This window comes from Macaca nemestrina, chromosome 11 (assembly GCF_043159975.1).
Source record: "Macaca nemestrina isolate mMacNem1 chromosome 11, mMacNem.hap1, whole genome shotgun sequence".
Lineage (NCBI taxonomy): Eukaryota > Metazoa > Chordata > Mammalia > Primates > Cercopithecidae > Macaca > Macaca nemestrina.
Window position 1 is genome coordinate 3,600,513 of NC_092135.1, and position 13,340 is coordinate 3,613,852.

The 13,340-nt window shown below is 46.8% G+C and overlaps 1 protein-coding gene across 1 annotated transcript in view; it reads left to right on the forward strand.

The window, feature by feature from the left end:
* LOC105492634 (ERCC excision repair 3, TFIIH core complex helicase subunit) overlaps positions 1 to 13,340 on the forward strand; it is a 45,856-nt gene that overhangs the window by 924 nt on the left and 31,592 nt on the right. Inside the window, exons 3-9 of the mRNA XM_071072533.1 lie at positions 397 to 633; positions 2,871 to 2,920; positions 3,348 to 3,483; positions 3,670 to 3,834; positions 4,276 to 4,480; positions 6,117 to 6,431; positions 12,380 to 12,564. Of these exons, the coding sequence (XP_070928634.1) occupies positions 397 to 633; positions 2,871 to 2,920; positions 3,348 to 3,483; positions 3,670 to 3,834; positions 4,276 to 4,480; positions 6,117 to 6,431; positions 12,380 to 12,564 (1,293 nt within the window). The remainder of the gene's footprint in view (positions 1 to 396; positions 634 to 2,870; positions 2,921 to 3,347; positions 3,484 to 3,669; positions 3,835 to 4,275; positions 4,481 to 6,116; positions 6,432 to 12,379; positions 12,565 to 13,340) is intronic.

Below are 13,340 nucleotides of genomic sequence, written 5' to 3' on the forward strand. Positions count from 1 at the left end.
CCGAATCAATAGCATTTATCATGTAACAGTTTGTTTCCCCAAATAATGGAAGACATGTTCGGTAGCAAGCTTTTGCTCTACTTAAAATAATTAATGTTCTACATTTAGTTGAAATTTAACCGAAAGGTAACTTGAGGATAGCCAGTAAGATGGGCTTTCTGTGTGCAGAATAGTGGGAAACAGCTGTTGACTTTGGAAACATTTTCTTCTTCTATTTTTCTTTGCTCTTCTGTATCTGATTAAAGTAACAGGCCCCACGGTTGTCTGAAGGAGTGCTTGCAAGAATATCTGTGGTATTGGGCAGCTTATTCTTTCTTGATAATGATACGGGCAAGAGTCCAGTCGTCTCTGCAACTCATGTTTCCTTGTCCATTTTGTCCTTTTGGTGTCTCTCAGGCTCCTGATGGCCATATCTTCTTGGAAGCCTTCTCTCCAGTTTACAAATATGCCCAAGACTTCTTGGTGGCTATCGCAGAGCCAGTGTGCCGACCAACCCATGTGCATGAGTACAAACTAACTGCCTACTCCTTGTATGCAGCCGTCAGCGTTGGGCTGCAAACCAGTGACATCACCGAGTACCTCAGGAAGCTCAGCAAGACTGGAGTCCCTGATGGAATTATGCAGTTTATTAAGGCAAGTGGCAGCTGAGGTCAGCAATTCCACCTGCCTTGCTAATGTAACAATGGGCATAGTTGTTCCATATTGTCAGCCTGTGGCAGCTATGAGAATATGCCATTCAGATTTCCTGTGGGGAGCACAACGACCGATTACCCCAGCCGCTACACTCTGGATCCAGCATTGTGTTCTGGGTGAGGCCACGCTTCTCATGAGCTGCTCCCAGCCATGCATATTAACACAGAGGGGCTACTAATTCAGGCCCAGTGTAACCAGGGAAGATTTGGGAATTGGGTGTGTTCCCCTCAGATTCTGTCTTCAAAACCTAATATCCAATGGTAATGTAATTGGAGTAAGAAAGTAGTTAAGACTAAATGAGGTCGTCCGATATGATTAGCGTCCTTGTAAGAAGAGACACTGGAGCATGCTTTCTCTCACCTGCCCTCCTTGTCATGTGAGTACACAATGGGAAGGTGGTCCATGGACAAGAGCCATCACCAGAAACTGAATCGGCTGGTACCTTGATCATGGACTTTCAACCTCCACAGCTCTGAGAAAATACAGTTCTAACATTGAAGCCACCCAGTCTGTGGAATTTTGTTATGGCAACCCAAGCTGACTAACACAGGTGGTAAAGTCTGTCTAAAGCTAAGTATCTGCAAGAGACCAACAGTCAATAAGTTCCATGAGGGAAAGTCAAAAACAACTTCAGATGCTGTTTTTGACAGAACAAAGAGGGTTCCATGTGATTAATAGTTGAACATGCTGGGTTTCTTCTGAGAGATGGGTGAATGCCATTTAAAAGAGATGGACAGTGGCTTTCATTGCCTTTGGCTGATCCAAAGGGAGTCAGATTCAGACCTTGAGATCTGGAGTGGCAGAAGAGTACCGCAGGAATTCAGTATGGCACTGCAAGCAGTCCCAGAGAAGCTGCAGGAGTCATCGAGAGAGCTCTCTTTTCCTGTGATGTGAAAGTATGCCCGGCCGGGCGCAGTGGCTCACTCCTGTAACTCCAGCACTTTGGGAGGCCGAGGCAGGTGGATCACCTGAGGTCAGGAGTTCAAGACCAGCCTGGCCAACATGGCGAAATTCCCATCTCTACTAAAAATAACAAAAATTAGCTGGGCATGGTGGTGGGCGCCTGTAATCCCAGCTACTCAGGAGGTTGAGGCAAGACAATCACTTGAACCCGCGTGGCAGAGGTTGAAGTGAGCTGAGATCTCACCATTGCACTCCAGCCTGGGCAACAGAGCGAGACTCCACCTCAAAACAACAACAAAAAAGAAAGTGTGCCCAAGGAGAGGACCTTGTACCAACATTGTGGCTATGCTCAGTCTTGGCTGCGAATTGCCTGCAGGGATGTAGGTGTTGGCACACTGCACTGGTGGATCAGGGACAACAGCGGGAACAGGCAGCCACTTAAAGTCTGGCAAATTTTTTTTTTCTTTTTTTTTTGAGACGGAGTCTTGCTCTGTCGCCCAGGCTGGATAGCAGTGGCACAATCTTGGCTCACTGCAACCTCTGCCTCCCGGGCTCAGGCGATTCTCCTGCCTCAGCCTCCCAAGTAGCTGGGATTACAGGCGCCCGCCACTACACCCAGCTAATTTTTATATTTTTGGTAGAGACGGGGTTTCACCATGTTGGCCAGGCTGGTCTCGAACTCCTGACCTCAGGTGATCCACCTGCCTCGGCCTCCCAAAGTGCTGGGATTACAGGCGTGAGCCACTACGCCTGGCCTCAGTGGCAAATTTTTATTGTTGCCACACAGCCTCTACTGTATTCCTTCCTAAAGGTGGTTGGGAACCTGGGAGGATTTAAGCTGTATTCTCTGCCATCAAGATGCTTACATTCTATTTGGGGAAATAGGAGCATTGGTGAAGAGGCTTTGCGTTTTGTTTAAGCAGCAATTACTGTGCACATACTCTGTGCAAAGAGTTGTTGTAATACTGGTATGGTCTTCAGGCTAGGGTGGGGGCTGTGGGAATAGAGAGGAAAGGCAGAATGCAAGGAGATTTTAAGCAGCGTTTTGTAACTGAATGGATGTGCATCAGAATTAGCCAGGCAAGAGGAAGATTTTGTTCTCAGAAAGCAGAGGCCAATGGGAAAAGCTCAGTTTAGGCAGATCTGAACCCGTTAGGATTGTCCTAAAGTAAAATGAATTTTTCACTTGGTTGGTTGGGGTAAGATGTGACCAGTAGTGAATGTGTTCTGAGTTAGCTGCACATTTACCTATTGGGTGTTATCTCTGTTTGCAGTTGTGTACTGTCAGCTATGGAAAAGTCAAGCTGGTCTTGAAGCACAACAGGTAAGAGATTCCGTGACAGGCCTGTCCCGAGTCATGGTCACTCTCTGCGCACCAGCAGGAATAAAGGGATATGGGAAGGACCTGATGTTTATGCTGTCTGCTCTGTGCCAAATACCACACTCCTCTGAAGCACAGATAAGAGAAGAGGAACAAGAGGTGTGGCCCAGACTGGAAACTCGTCCACTGGCCACTGTATTTCCTCTAGCAATGGAGCTGGGCTCAGGCCCCCGCTTACTTGACCTCAAAGTGGGGCTTTGCCCACAGCCCTCATATGCTAAATCATGGCCAGCAGCTCATAGTACAGATTGGGCGAAGGGTTGCGGGGAGAGTCTTGAGGCTTGTATTTCCAGACCGTCTGATTGAATGAGCAGTGGAATGAGGAGGTACCTGCTGGTCAGCAGACTGCTTCTTCCTCTCCTGCTTGCAGATACTTCGTTGAAAGCTCCCACCCTGATGTAATCCAGCATCTTCTCCAGGACCCGGTGATCCGAGAATGCCGCTTAAGGAACTCTGAAGGGGAGGCCACTGAGCTCATCACAGAGACTTTCACAAGCAAATCTGCCGTACGTGGACTCCTGGGCTTCCCTTGGGTGGGGGCAGGCATTTAGGGTTTCAGTTCTCAGGTGACTTTTACCCAGCATTTGCAACCTGGCAGCCCTGCTGGTTTCTACCCTTTACAGCTTCACCCTTTGTTTGATACCAGCAGAATTAAATGATGTGTGCACATTCAGCACCTACCTCTCTCACAGATTTCTAAGACTGCTGAAGGCAGTGGTGGGCCCTCCACTTCGCGAGTGACAGATCCACAGGGTAAATCTGACATCCCCATGGACCTGTTTGACTTCTATGAGCAAATGGACAAGGATGAGGAAGAAGAAGAAGAGACACAGACGGTATCTTTTGAAGTCAAGCAGGTTAGTGTGAATGGACCTTCCTCCTGGTTCCCTCACTGAGTTGCTGTTAGAAGTGAGTCCAGCCCTGTGTCAACTCTGCCTGTAGTCTGTGTGAAAGAAAGGAATCCCTGTTGGTCCCTGCATTGCTTTCTACTTTTCATTATCTGTGGGCCATGGCATCATTCCTCTTGATGGATTTAAAGTCCCAGTGTCCTCTTTTTCAGGCTGGTAGGCTGGTCTTCACAAGTTGCTGAGGAGATGTGAGAAACAGTGCCTGAAAGTGTTATTAGTTTGGGTTGCTTTTCTGTGCTTTATCCCAGTTGTTAACTGAGCAAGATCTAAAACTGTAGAAGTTTAGACAGAATGCCACTTGTTTGACCATTAGACCTGTTACAAGATGTGATGTTTTTGAGCACACTTTGGAGTTAAGATTTTAAAACCTTTTTTGTGCCTACTTTCCAGGAAATGATTGAGGAACTCCAGAAACGTTGCATCCACCTGGAGTACCCTCTCTTGGCAGAATACGACTTCCGGAATGATTCTGTCAACCCTGATATCAACATTGACCTAAAGCCCACAGCTGTCCTCAGACCCTATCAGGAGAAGAGCTTGAGAAAGATGTTTGGAAACGGGCGTGCACGTTCGGGGGTCATTGTTCTTCCCTGCGGTAGGTGGTTCTGGAGTTAAGAAGGTGGCCAGGCTGCTGTGTCTGGATCTGCCAGCTGCCTCTTGCTTTCTCTCTGCGCATGTCACTAAATCACACTTTGCTAAAAAGCCAAGATCAGGTGACTCCCTGATTCATGACTTGACAAGTATTCGAGTGCTTGCTGTGCATGGGCCTTGGCCTGGACACTGGGAGTATTATGGTGGCTAGAACAACACTTCTGACCTCATGGAGCTCATTCTTCTGGGGAAGAGACAGATAGTAAGCAGATGTGTACAATCTTGGGTGGTGCTAGAGGCAGTGAAGAAAAATGAGAGCAGATAAGGGGTGAGATTGTAATAATGGCAAGGGGCTGTTGCACATAGTGGCGTTAGGTTCTTGTTCTTGAATCAGCCTTAGGGGTTGTGTATTTGGAGACTCCCTAGCACAGAAACGTTGGTGTTCCTGGATGACTAGGATGGTGTGCAAGTCCAGGGAAAGGCAGGAGTGGCCCCCTGGGCACCTGTTTGACCACTTATCCTCAGTAATGTCAGATCCTAGCCTAGCTTCTTGGCCAGAGGCCACAGCAGACTCACCTTGGGACCCCACTGAGGACTTACAGAGGCAAGGTCTTCAGGGAAGGGGAGGTTCTTTTTTTTCCAAAACTCCAAGGGTTTTTTGATGGTGTTTTTCTTTTTTATTTCACTTTGCAATTTTTTTTATTTACATTTACTCCTGGTAACTCAACAGAATGTATTTTTATAATAAAGGAAGGATCTCTGTTTAATGGAAAAGCTTGATTTTTCTCTTGATCTTTAAATGGTGGATGGTGGTAAACTCAGAAGCTCCTGGAATTTCATCTTCTCTGTACACACGTAACGCATCCCTGAAGTCTCAGCCCCGTTCGCTGTGTAATAATAATAGTGCTCTTTTGCCAAGTCCCTCCTTCTGTGGGCCAGGCATGCTGGGCCCCAGTAGTGTCACTGTCCCGTGACTGTGGGCAAGGCAAAGTACTCCTCTGCTTTAGTTTTTCAGTCTGTCTTTTTTCTTTTTGAGATAGAGTCTTGCTCTGTCACCCAGGCTGGAGTGCAGTGGCGCCATCTCGGCTCACTACAACCTCTGCCTACTGGGTTCAAGCTATTTTCCTGCTTCAGCCTCCCAAGTAACCGGGATTATAGGCGCCCGCCACCACGCCTGGCTAATTTTTTGTATCTTTAGTAAAGATAGGGTTTCACCATGTTGGCCAGGCTGGTCTTGAATTCCTGACCTCAAGTGACCCACCCACCTCAGCCTCCCAAAGTGCTGGGATTACAGGTGTGAGCCACCGTGCCAAGGTGGCTCAGCCAGGTTTTTCTATCTTTAAAATGACAATAACAGGCATTTCTCTTTTCACCAGTTTGTTTTGAGATTTTAACATTTAAATGAGATGCATGTAAAGTGCTACAGTAGGCCCCAGCACCTGCTAATTCTCACATGTGTGTGTGAAGTGAGCATGTCTCATTATAAAGAAGAAAACAGGCTGGAGCAGGGTGTGTCACACAGATGTCAGCTGTGTGGACTATTGCAAGGCATTTTCCTAGATTGCCGTACTTGTGAGTCATTCTGCCTGTCCCTGTCCTTCATTTCAACCTGTCCTTGGGTGCACTCTTGTTTCTTGTAGGTGCTGGGAAGTCCCTGGTTGGTGTGACTGCTGCATGCACTGTCAGAAAACGCTGTCTGGTGCTGGGCAACTCGGCCGTTTCGGTGGAGCAGTGGAAAGCCCAGTTCAAGATGTGGTCCACCATTGACGACAGCCAGATCTGCCGGTTCACCTCTGATGCCAAGGACAAGCCCATCGGCTGCTCCGTTGCCATTAGCACCTACTCCATGCTGGGCCACACCACCAAACGGTCCTGGGAGGCCGAGCGAGTCATGGAGTGGCTCAAGACCCAGGAGTGGGGCCTCATGATCCTGGACGAAGTGCACACCATACCAGGTAGGCAGGCTGGAGCTGAGCTGTCCGCGTGCTGAACAGACAAACCAATTTCCAGTTGTTAGGTTGGGAGAGGGACTGCTGTGTAGCCCCCCCAACTGGCTACCTTGCTGGGTAAAGCTTTTAATAATTATTATTTTTTTTTTTTAGAGAGAGTCTCACTCTGTCACCCAGGCTGGAGTGCAGTGGCGTGATCTCAGCTCACTGCAACCTCCACCTCCTGGGTTCAAGCAGTTCTCTGCCTCAGCCTCCTAAGTAGGGGGGATTACAGGCGCCTGCCACCACTCCAGGCTAATTTTTGTACTTTTTGTAGAGACAGGGTTTCACCATCTTGGCCAGGCTGGTCTTGAACTGCTGACCTTGCGATCCACCCACCTCGGCCTCCCAAAGTGCTGGGATTACAGGTGTGAGCTGCTGCGCCCGGCCAATAATTCTTAAGTGGGATGCAGACAGGAGTGTTCACATTCATAGCTTGCTTCATCACTGGCTCAATAGTCATTTAGAAAATGATATTTTCTTCCCTCCCTCTTTCCTGTGCTGCTCAGCTTAATCCGTGTCTTAATGGCCCTCTAAGACCTGGGTTAGGGGCACTGAAAAACCCTTCTCGCGATGGGGGCGATGTGTTTTATTCGAAGCCCGGAATATTGATCCTTAGTCAATATGTAATAGAAGCCCTACTTCTCCCAGTATCATGGGCAAACCTTTTTTTAAAGCTGCTCTATTGATTTAATTTTTATACCATAAAATCACCCCTTGTAAATATATAATCCAATGAGTTTTAGTAAATTTGTGGGCCGGTGCAACCATGACCGTGATCCAAGTTTTCTTTTCTTTCTTTTTTTTTTTTTTTTTTTTAAAGATGGCGTCTCCCTTTGTTTTCCAAGCTAGAGTGCAGTGGTGTGATCTTGGCTCACTGCAACCTCCCCCTCTTGGGTTCAACTGATTCCCCTGCCTCAACCTCCCAAGTAGCTGGGACTACAGGTGTGTGCCACCACCCCCGGCTAATTTTTTTAATTTGAGACAGAGTTTCGCTCTTGTTGGCCAGGCTAGAGTGCAGGACCGCAAACTCGGCTCACTGCAACCTCTGCCTCCCGGGTTCAGGCAATTCTCCTGCCTCAGCCTCCCGAGTAGCTAGGATTACAGGCATGCGCCACCACACCTGGCTAATTTTATATTTTCAGTAGAGACAGGGTTTCTCCATGTTGGCCAGGCTGGTATTGAACTCTAGACCTCAAGTGATCTGCCTGCCTGGGCCTCCCAAAGTACTGGGATTATAGACGTGAGCCATTGCATTCAGCCACCATTGATCCAGTTTTAGATTTCCTTTGTACTCATTTGCAGTCAATCTTTGTTTCTCTGTCTAGCTTCAGACGACCGCTGAACTGCTATCCGTCACTATAGATTTGCTTTTTATGGAAAATTTATACAAACACAATCATACAATATATATTTTCTTATGTCTGGCTTCTTTCACTTCACATAATGGTTAATCTGTGCCCTAGCATTTATCAGTAATTTGTTCCTTTTATTGCTGTATAGTTTTTTGGCCAAATCTGTTTTGATAAAAACAGATTAAGGGATTAAGATTAACAGATTGGGGTGGGCATGGTGGCTGACACCTGTAGTCTAGCACTTTGGGAGGCCAAGGCAGGAGGATTGCTTGAACCCAGGAGTTTAAGATTAGCCTGGGTAACATAGTGCGACATGTCTCTACAAAAAAACTTTTTTAATTAGCCAAGTGTGGTGACGTGCACCTGTGGTCTCAGCTGCTGAGGAGGCTGAGGTGGAAGGATCACTTGAACCTGGGAGGTTGAGGCTGCAGTGAACCATGATTGTGCAACTGTACTCCAGCATGGGTGACAGAGTGTGAGACCCTGTCTCAAAAAAAAAAAAAAGATGAACAGATTAGGGTAGATTAAGAAGTCTAAAGTAGAGGTTACTATGAACAAAATGAAATCTGAGGCATTTTCACAGGTAGTGTTCAAAAGGTTGTCAAAATGGCCCCAGCATCTGGTTCTTTCTGTGCAATGAGAGCTCTGCAGTCCTGATGGGTTTCTGGAGATACCTGGAGATGTTCACAGCTGGCCAGGGAGGGGTCGGCGGTCTTTCTGATGGAAGCCCGGGGCGTGGGTCCTGCTGTGGGGAAGCACTCGGCATCGTGAGACAGCACACGATGGCCATGCGGCCAGAGGAGAGCATAGGAACGGTAGTCAAGGCTGAGGAAGGATAGCGGTATTGGGGCAGCTCTTGCAGGACCTTGTAGGTCCCGGCAAGAACTTTGGCTTGTACTCTTAGTGTGAAGCCATCCGAGGGATTTGAGCAGAGCATGACATGAGCTGACTTTACACTGTAAAAATATCGCCCTGGCTGCTGAAGGAAGCAAGACAGAAGCGGTGAGTTGAGTTTGTGGAATCCCAACAAAAAGTGTGAACCAGTAAGGACGAAGGTGTGATCCGACTCTGGATATGTTGTGAAGCTTTAACTGACAGGTCAAATGTGGGATCAGACGGAGAAATCAAGAATGACACTAAGATTTTTGACTTGAACGAAGGGAGGATAGAGTGGGCATTAATTGAGATGGGGAACGCTATCAAAGGAGCTGGTCTGGAAGGTGACTATCGGGAGTTGGGCTTTAGATGTGCGAATTTGAGTTTCCTGTTAGGCATTCGGTCAGTGGCAAAAAGGTTAAGAAATGGGCCAAAGAAATTGATAGACATTTCACCAAAAAAGGATATACATATGGCAAAGAAGCATTTGAAAAAAGCTTCAACCTCATTAGTCATCAGGGAACTGCAGATTAAACCCACCACAGATGCTCCCATATGCCAGTTAGAGTGGCCAAAATAAAAAATACTGATGTGCCAGTGCTGATGAGGTCACAGCAACTGAACTGTCACACATTCCTGGCGGGATGGATTGCGAAGTCTGTGGTCACTGTGGAAAACAGCTTATCCGTGTATTATAAAACTACCACATGACCCATCGGTCCCATTCCTGGGTATCCTAGATACATGAAAATAGGTTTACACAAAATCCGTACACCAATGTTTATGGCAGCTCCGCTCATAATATCCAAACCCAAGTGCTCGTCAGTGCGTGTCTGGATAAACAAGCTGTGGTACATCCATACATGGGAACACTACTCAGTAGTGAAAAAGAACAAACTTGCTGCATGTTGCAACCTGGATGAATCTCAAAAGCATGGTGCTGAGTGAAAGAAGTCAGCCTCAAAAGCTTCCATAGTGTGTGATTTCATGTATACAACAATCACAGTATAGTGGTGGCCAGCAGATCAGTGGTTGCCAGAGGTGGGGGGTCAGAGATGGATGACTCTAAAGGAGAGCACAGGGTAATTTTGGGGAGTGCTATCTTTATCTGTACCCTGATTGTGGTGCTGGTTATAAAAACGTAAATGTGTTAAAATGCATAGAACTGCCACCCTGCCCCACCCCAAGTCAGTTTTACTGTGAGAATTTAAACACTCAGAAGAAAAAAGGTGGAAGGGTAGGTATTGGGTCTGTTAGGATTGAAAATGGATGATACAGAGAATCACTACCCACAAAGGAGTTTGGAATTGTTCTGTAGCAGTTTGGTTGGAAGCTGTGTTCAGGGCTTGAGGCATTCTGTCTGACTGTATGTTTGGTACACGTTCATGTTTTTCTTTAACCCAAGCCCCGGGTCCCAGGTTCCAGGGGGCACCAGCACAGGTTTGGGATGGGTTATCTGATGAACAAGTACAAAAAGGTGCACCTCACACTCATGTATGTCTGTGAGTTTGTCTCTCTCTCGTCTAGTTCACTGGATCAATTAGACTTTGGTCGAGTTGTGGAGTGAAACCAACGAGCTCTAAGGGATTTTTGAGTATAGGCCCCATAAGCCCAGTGGCCCGGCCATGCTCATTGTCCCAGAGAGCAAATGTTAAATAAGGGAATGCTGGGAAATCAGAATAAGTCTCCTGACTGTCCAGTGTCTGCTGTGTTGGGTTAGGTGGAGTGATCAGTCTTTTGAGATTTATCTCAAAGGATAAAGATTGCTGTGCTGTTTTACAGATTTTTCAAAAGGAGCTCTTTTGTGTCTTTTTATTAATGTGAGATTCATATTATGGTACTTGTGTATATTAAGTGCTTCCTGTGTGCTAGGTACTGTGCCTGTTTCATTATTTCTACAGGTATTTATTGAGAACCTACTAAGTTCAGGCACTGTACTTGGCACTGGAGACAAAGTGGAAGGGACAGCCAAGTAACCACACAAATAAATGCCAAATGACAACCATGACATAATGTTGAGTGACACAAGCCACACACAAAAGTGCATACTATGATTTCATTCGTGCAAAGTTCAGAAAGAAGGCAGAGCCCTCTCAGAAGTCAGAGGAGTGGTTCCCTCGAGGGAGAGTGCTAGTTATTGACAGGAGGGGTCAGAGGAGAGACCTCTGGGTGCCTGATGCTCCATATCCTGATCTAGGTGGTTCCACAGCTGCGTGTCTGTAAAAATGTATTGAGTATTACGCTGCGAGGTATTCACCTGTGACAGCTGTCAGGGCTGTAGGAGAGTGTAATAGAGGGGTGTGATGGGGTCATGGGTGTCCAGGCAGAGTCCTGCCTGCCTTGTCCTTGCCTTGGGTCAATATGTCTCCTAGTGTCATCTCCCTGGGGCCCACACTGGGTTGATGTTGCCATTGCCTTGACTACCATTTCCCTGTAACATGGGGAGCTTGGTCTGTGGTTCTTGGCTACTGTATTTTGGAGCCAGCACAGTCTTTCCTTAGAGATAAGCATGAGCTGATTTTGTTTTCTGTGTAGTGTTTGTGTGTTTGTGTTTGCATGTGGTGTTGTGTACAAACCATGTAGATGTAAAAACTAAACGTTTACTTAGAGTTAGGCAACCCTCTGTTATTTCACTGTGAACGTCTTTGTGTTTTGGTGCATTCAGGCCTCTTTTTCCTTAGATTTTTGTGTCCATTTTTTAATGAAATATTAGCCCTACTTTCAATTATATTGTAAGATAAGCATGATTCCAACATTTTAACCTTCCTTCAGAGCATTAGAATTTTTAAAAGGCGAGCCCGTGGAAATCCATAAATTAGGTTTTTTAAAAAAGAATATCTCATACCCATTTACGTGTTTGTTTTATTTGATAAACCAGAGAGAATTATAATGTTCAAAAGAAAGGAAGGAGAAGGAAGTTGCTGGTTGACCAAAGTGATTGAACTGGTGAAGTTTGGAGAGGGGAGTTTCCTAAGGCAGGCAGGAGTGCTTGGGCGAACGGTGCCTGGAGTTTCATCCCTCCCGTGGGCTTGCCTTTCTTCCCGGTTTCTGGGAAAACGGTGGGAAGCTGAGCAGAGCTGGCTTCTTTCATTTCTTCCTCCCGCTAGATCACCAACTGCCTTTTCAGTAACCTGGGTACAAGTTTTAGGGAAAAATTCCTTGCATAATTTAGAGCTTAATGGTATTAATAGTAAGTATTGCAGGTTGTATTTCAAATTGCCATTTGCACTTCTACTGATAACTGTTGTGAGGGGAATGCTGGGCCCATTAATTTGGAGATTCCTTAAGCTCATTTCACCCTCTTATTCTCCTTTTCATTTTCTTTTGTACAGATCTAAAAGTGATGGTGAAGCGTTTGCCTAGTCATTCTTGTCTAGAACCAGCTTCTGTGGTCCTGAAACCCGAGGGTTAGCTCAGGTGGTGTCATAAGCCAGTGTTAAGTTGCACAGCTATGAGCATTTGAAAAAGTGACAGTGTGGGCTGGGTGCAGTGGTTCACACCTGCAATCCCAGCACTTTGGGAGGCCAAGGCAGGGGGATTGCTTGAGACCAGGAGGATTGCTTGAGGCCAGGAGTTCAAGACCAGTGTGGGCAACATAATGAAACCCCATCTCTACAAAAAATATTAAAAAATAAAAAATAAGAAAGAAAAGTGACCGTGTGAACGCTCCCATTGTTTCCTCAGCCAAGATGTTTCGAAGGGTGCTCACCATTGTGCAGGCCCACTGTAAGCTGGGTTTGACTGCAACCCTCGTCCGGGAAGATGACAAGATTGTGGACTTAAATTTTCTGATTGGGCCTAAGCTCTACGAAGCCAACTGGATGGAGCTGCAGAATAATGGTTACATCGCCAAAGTCCAGTGTGCTGAGGTAGCTGGGCCTGGGCTGGGGGTGTCTGGGATAGGGCCTCCTCCCGTGGGCCGGGGAGTGATCAGATCGATTCCTCATGGGCAGACACAGGTCAGGACTTAGGCTTACCTGCCACCACCTCAGGCAGGATCCTCAGTCACCCTGTGAGTGGGTGGTACTAGACCCGCTTGCTGCATGCATTCTGCCTTGTCACATATCTCACATACCCCTGAATTTGTGATGATTCTTTTTCCTAACCACGGGGTTTACCAGTCATGGATTTCTGTGGGTGAGGATTAGCGTTCAGGGCACAGGGAATAATGAAGGCCCCCAATACCACAGTGCTGCCTGGGAGCCTGGCAGCAAAGGGTTTTGCTCTGATGGGCCCAAGGGCCTAACTGACACGCTCCTGGCCCTGCTAGGAGGTGTGTAAATAGGTGGCAGTACTCAGCAGCAGTGCTGACTTGTGTGTGTGGAGGAATTGCTGGTGCTACCGGCTAAGACGCTGGTTTCCCTCCCTCGCAGCTGGTGTGAAAATAACTCCTGGGATATGATTGCATTTACACATCTTCTAAGTGGTTGACATGTGAAAGCATCCAGTTCAACAGGAGGTATTAGGTTGGGTTTAGTTTTGTGCATGTGTTTATTTTCAGTTGTATTGATTTCTCATTCACATACCATTGGTTTTGGTTTTTTTGTTTGTTTGTTTGTTGTTTTTTTTTTTTTAAACAGGGTCTCTGTCACCCAGGCTGGAGTGCAGTGGTGTGATCTTGGCTCACTGCAGCCTCCGCCTCCTG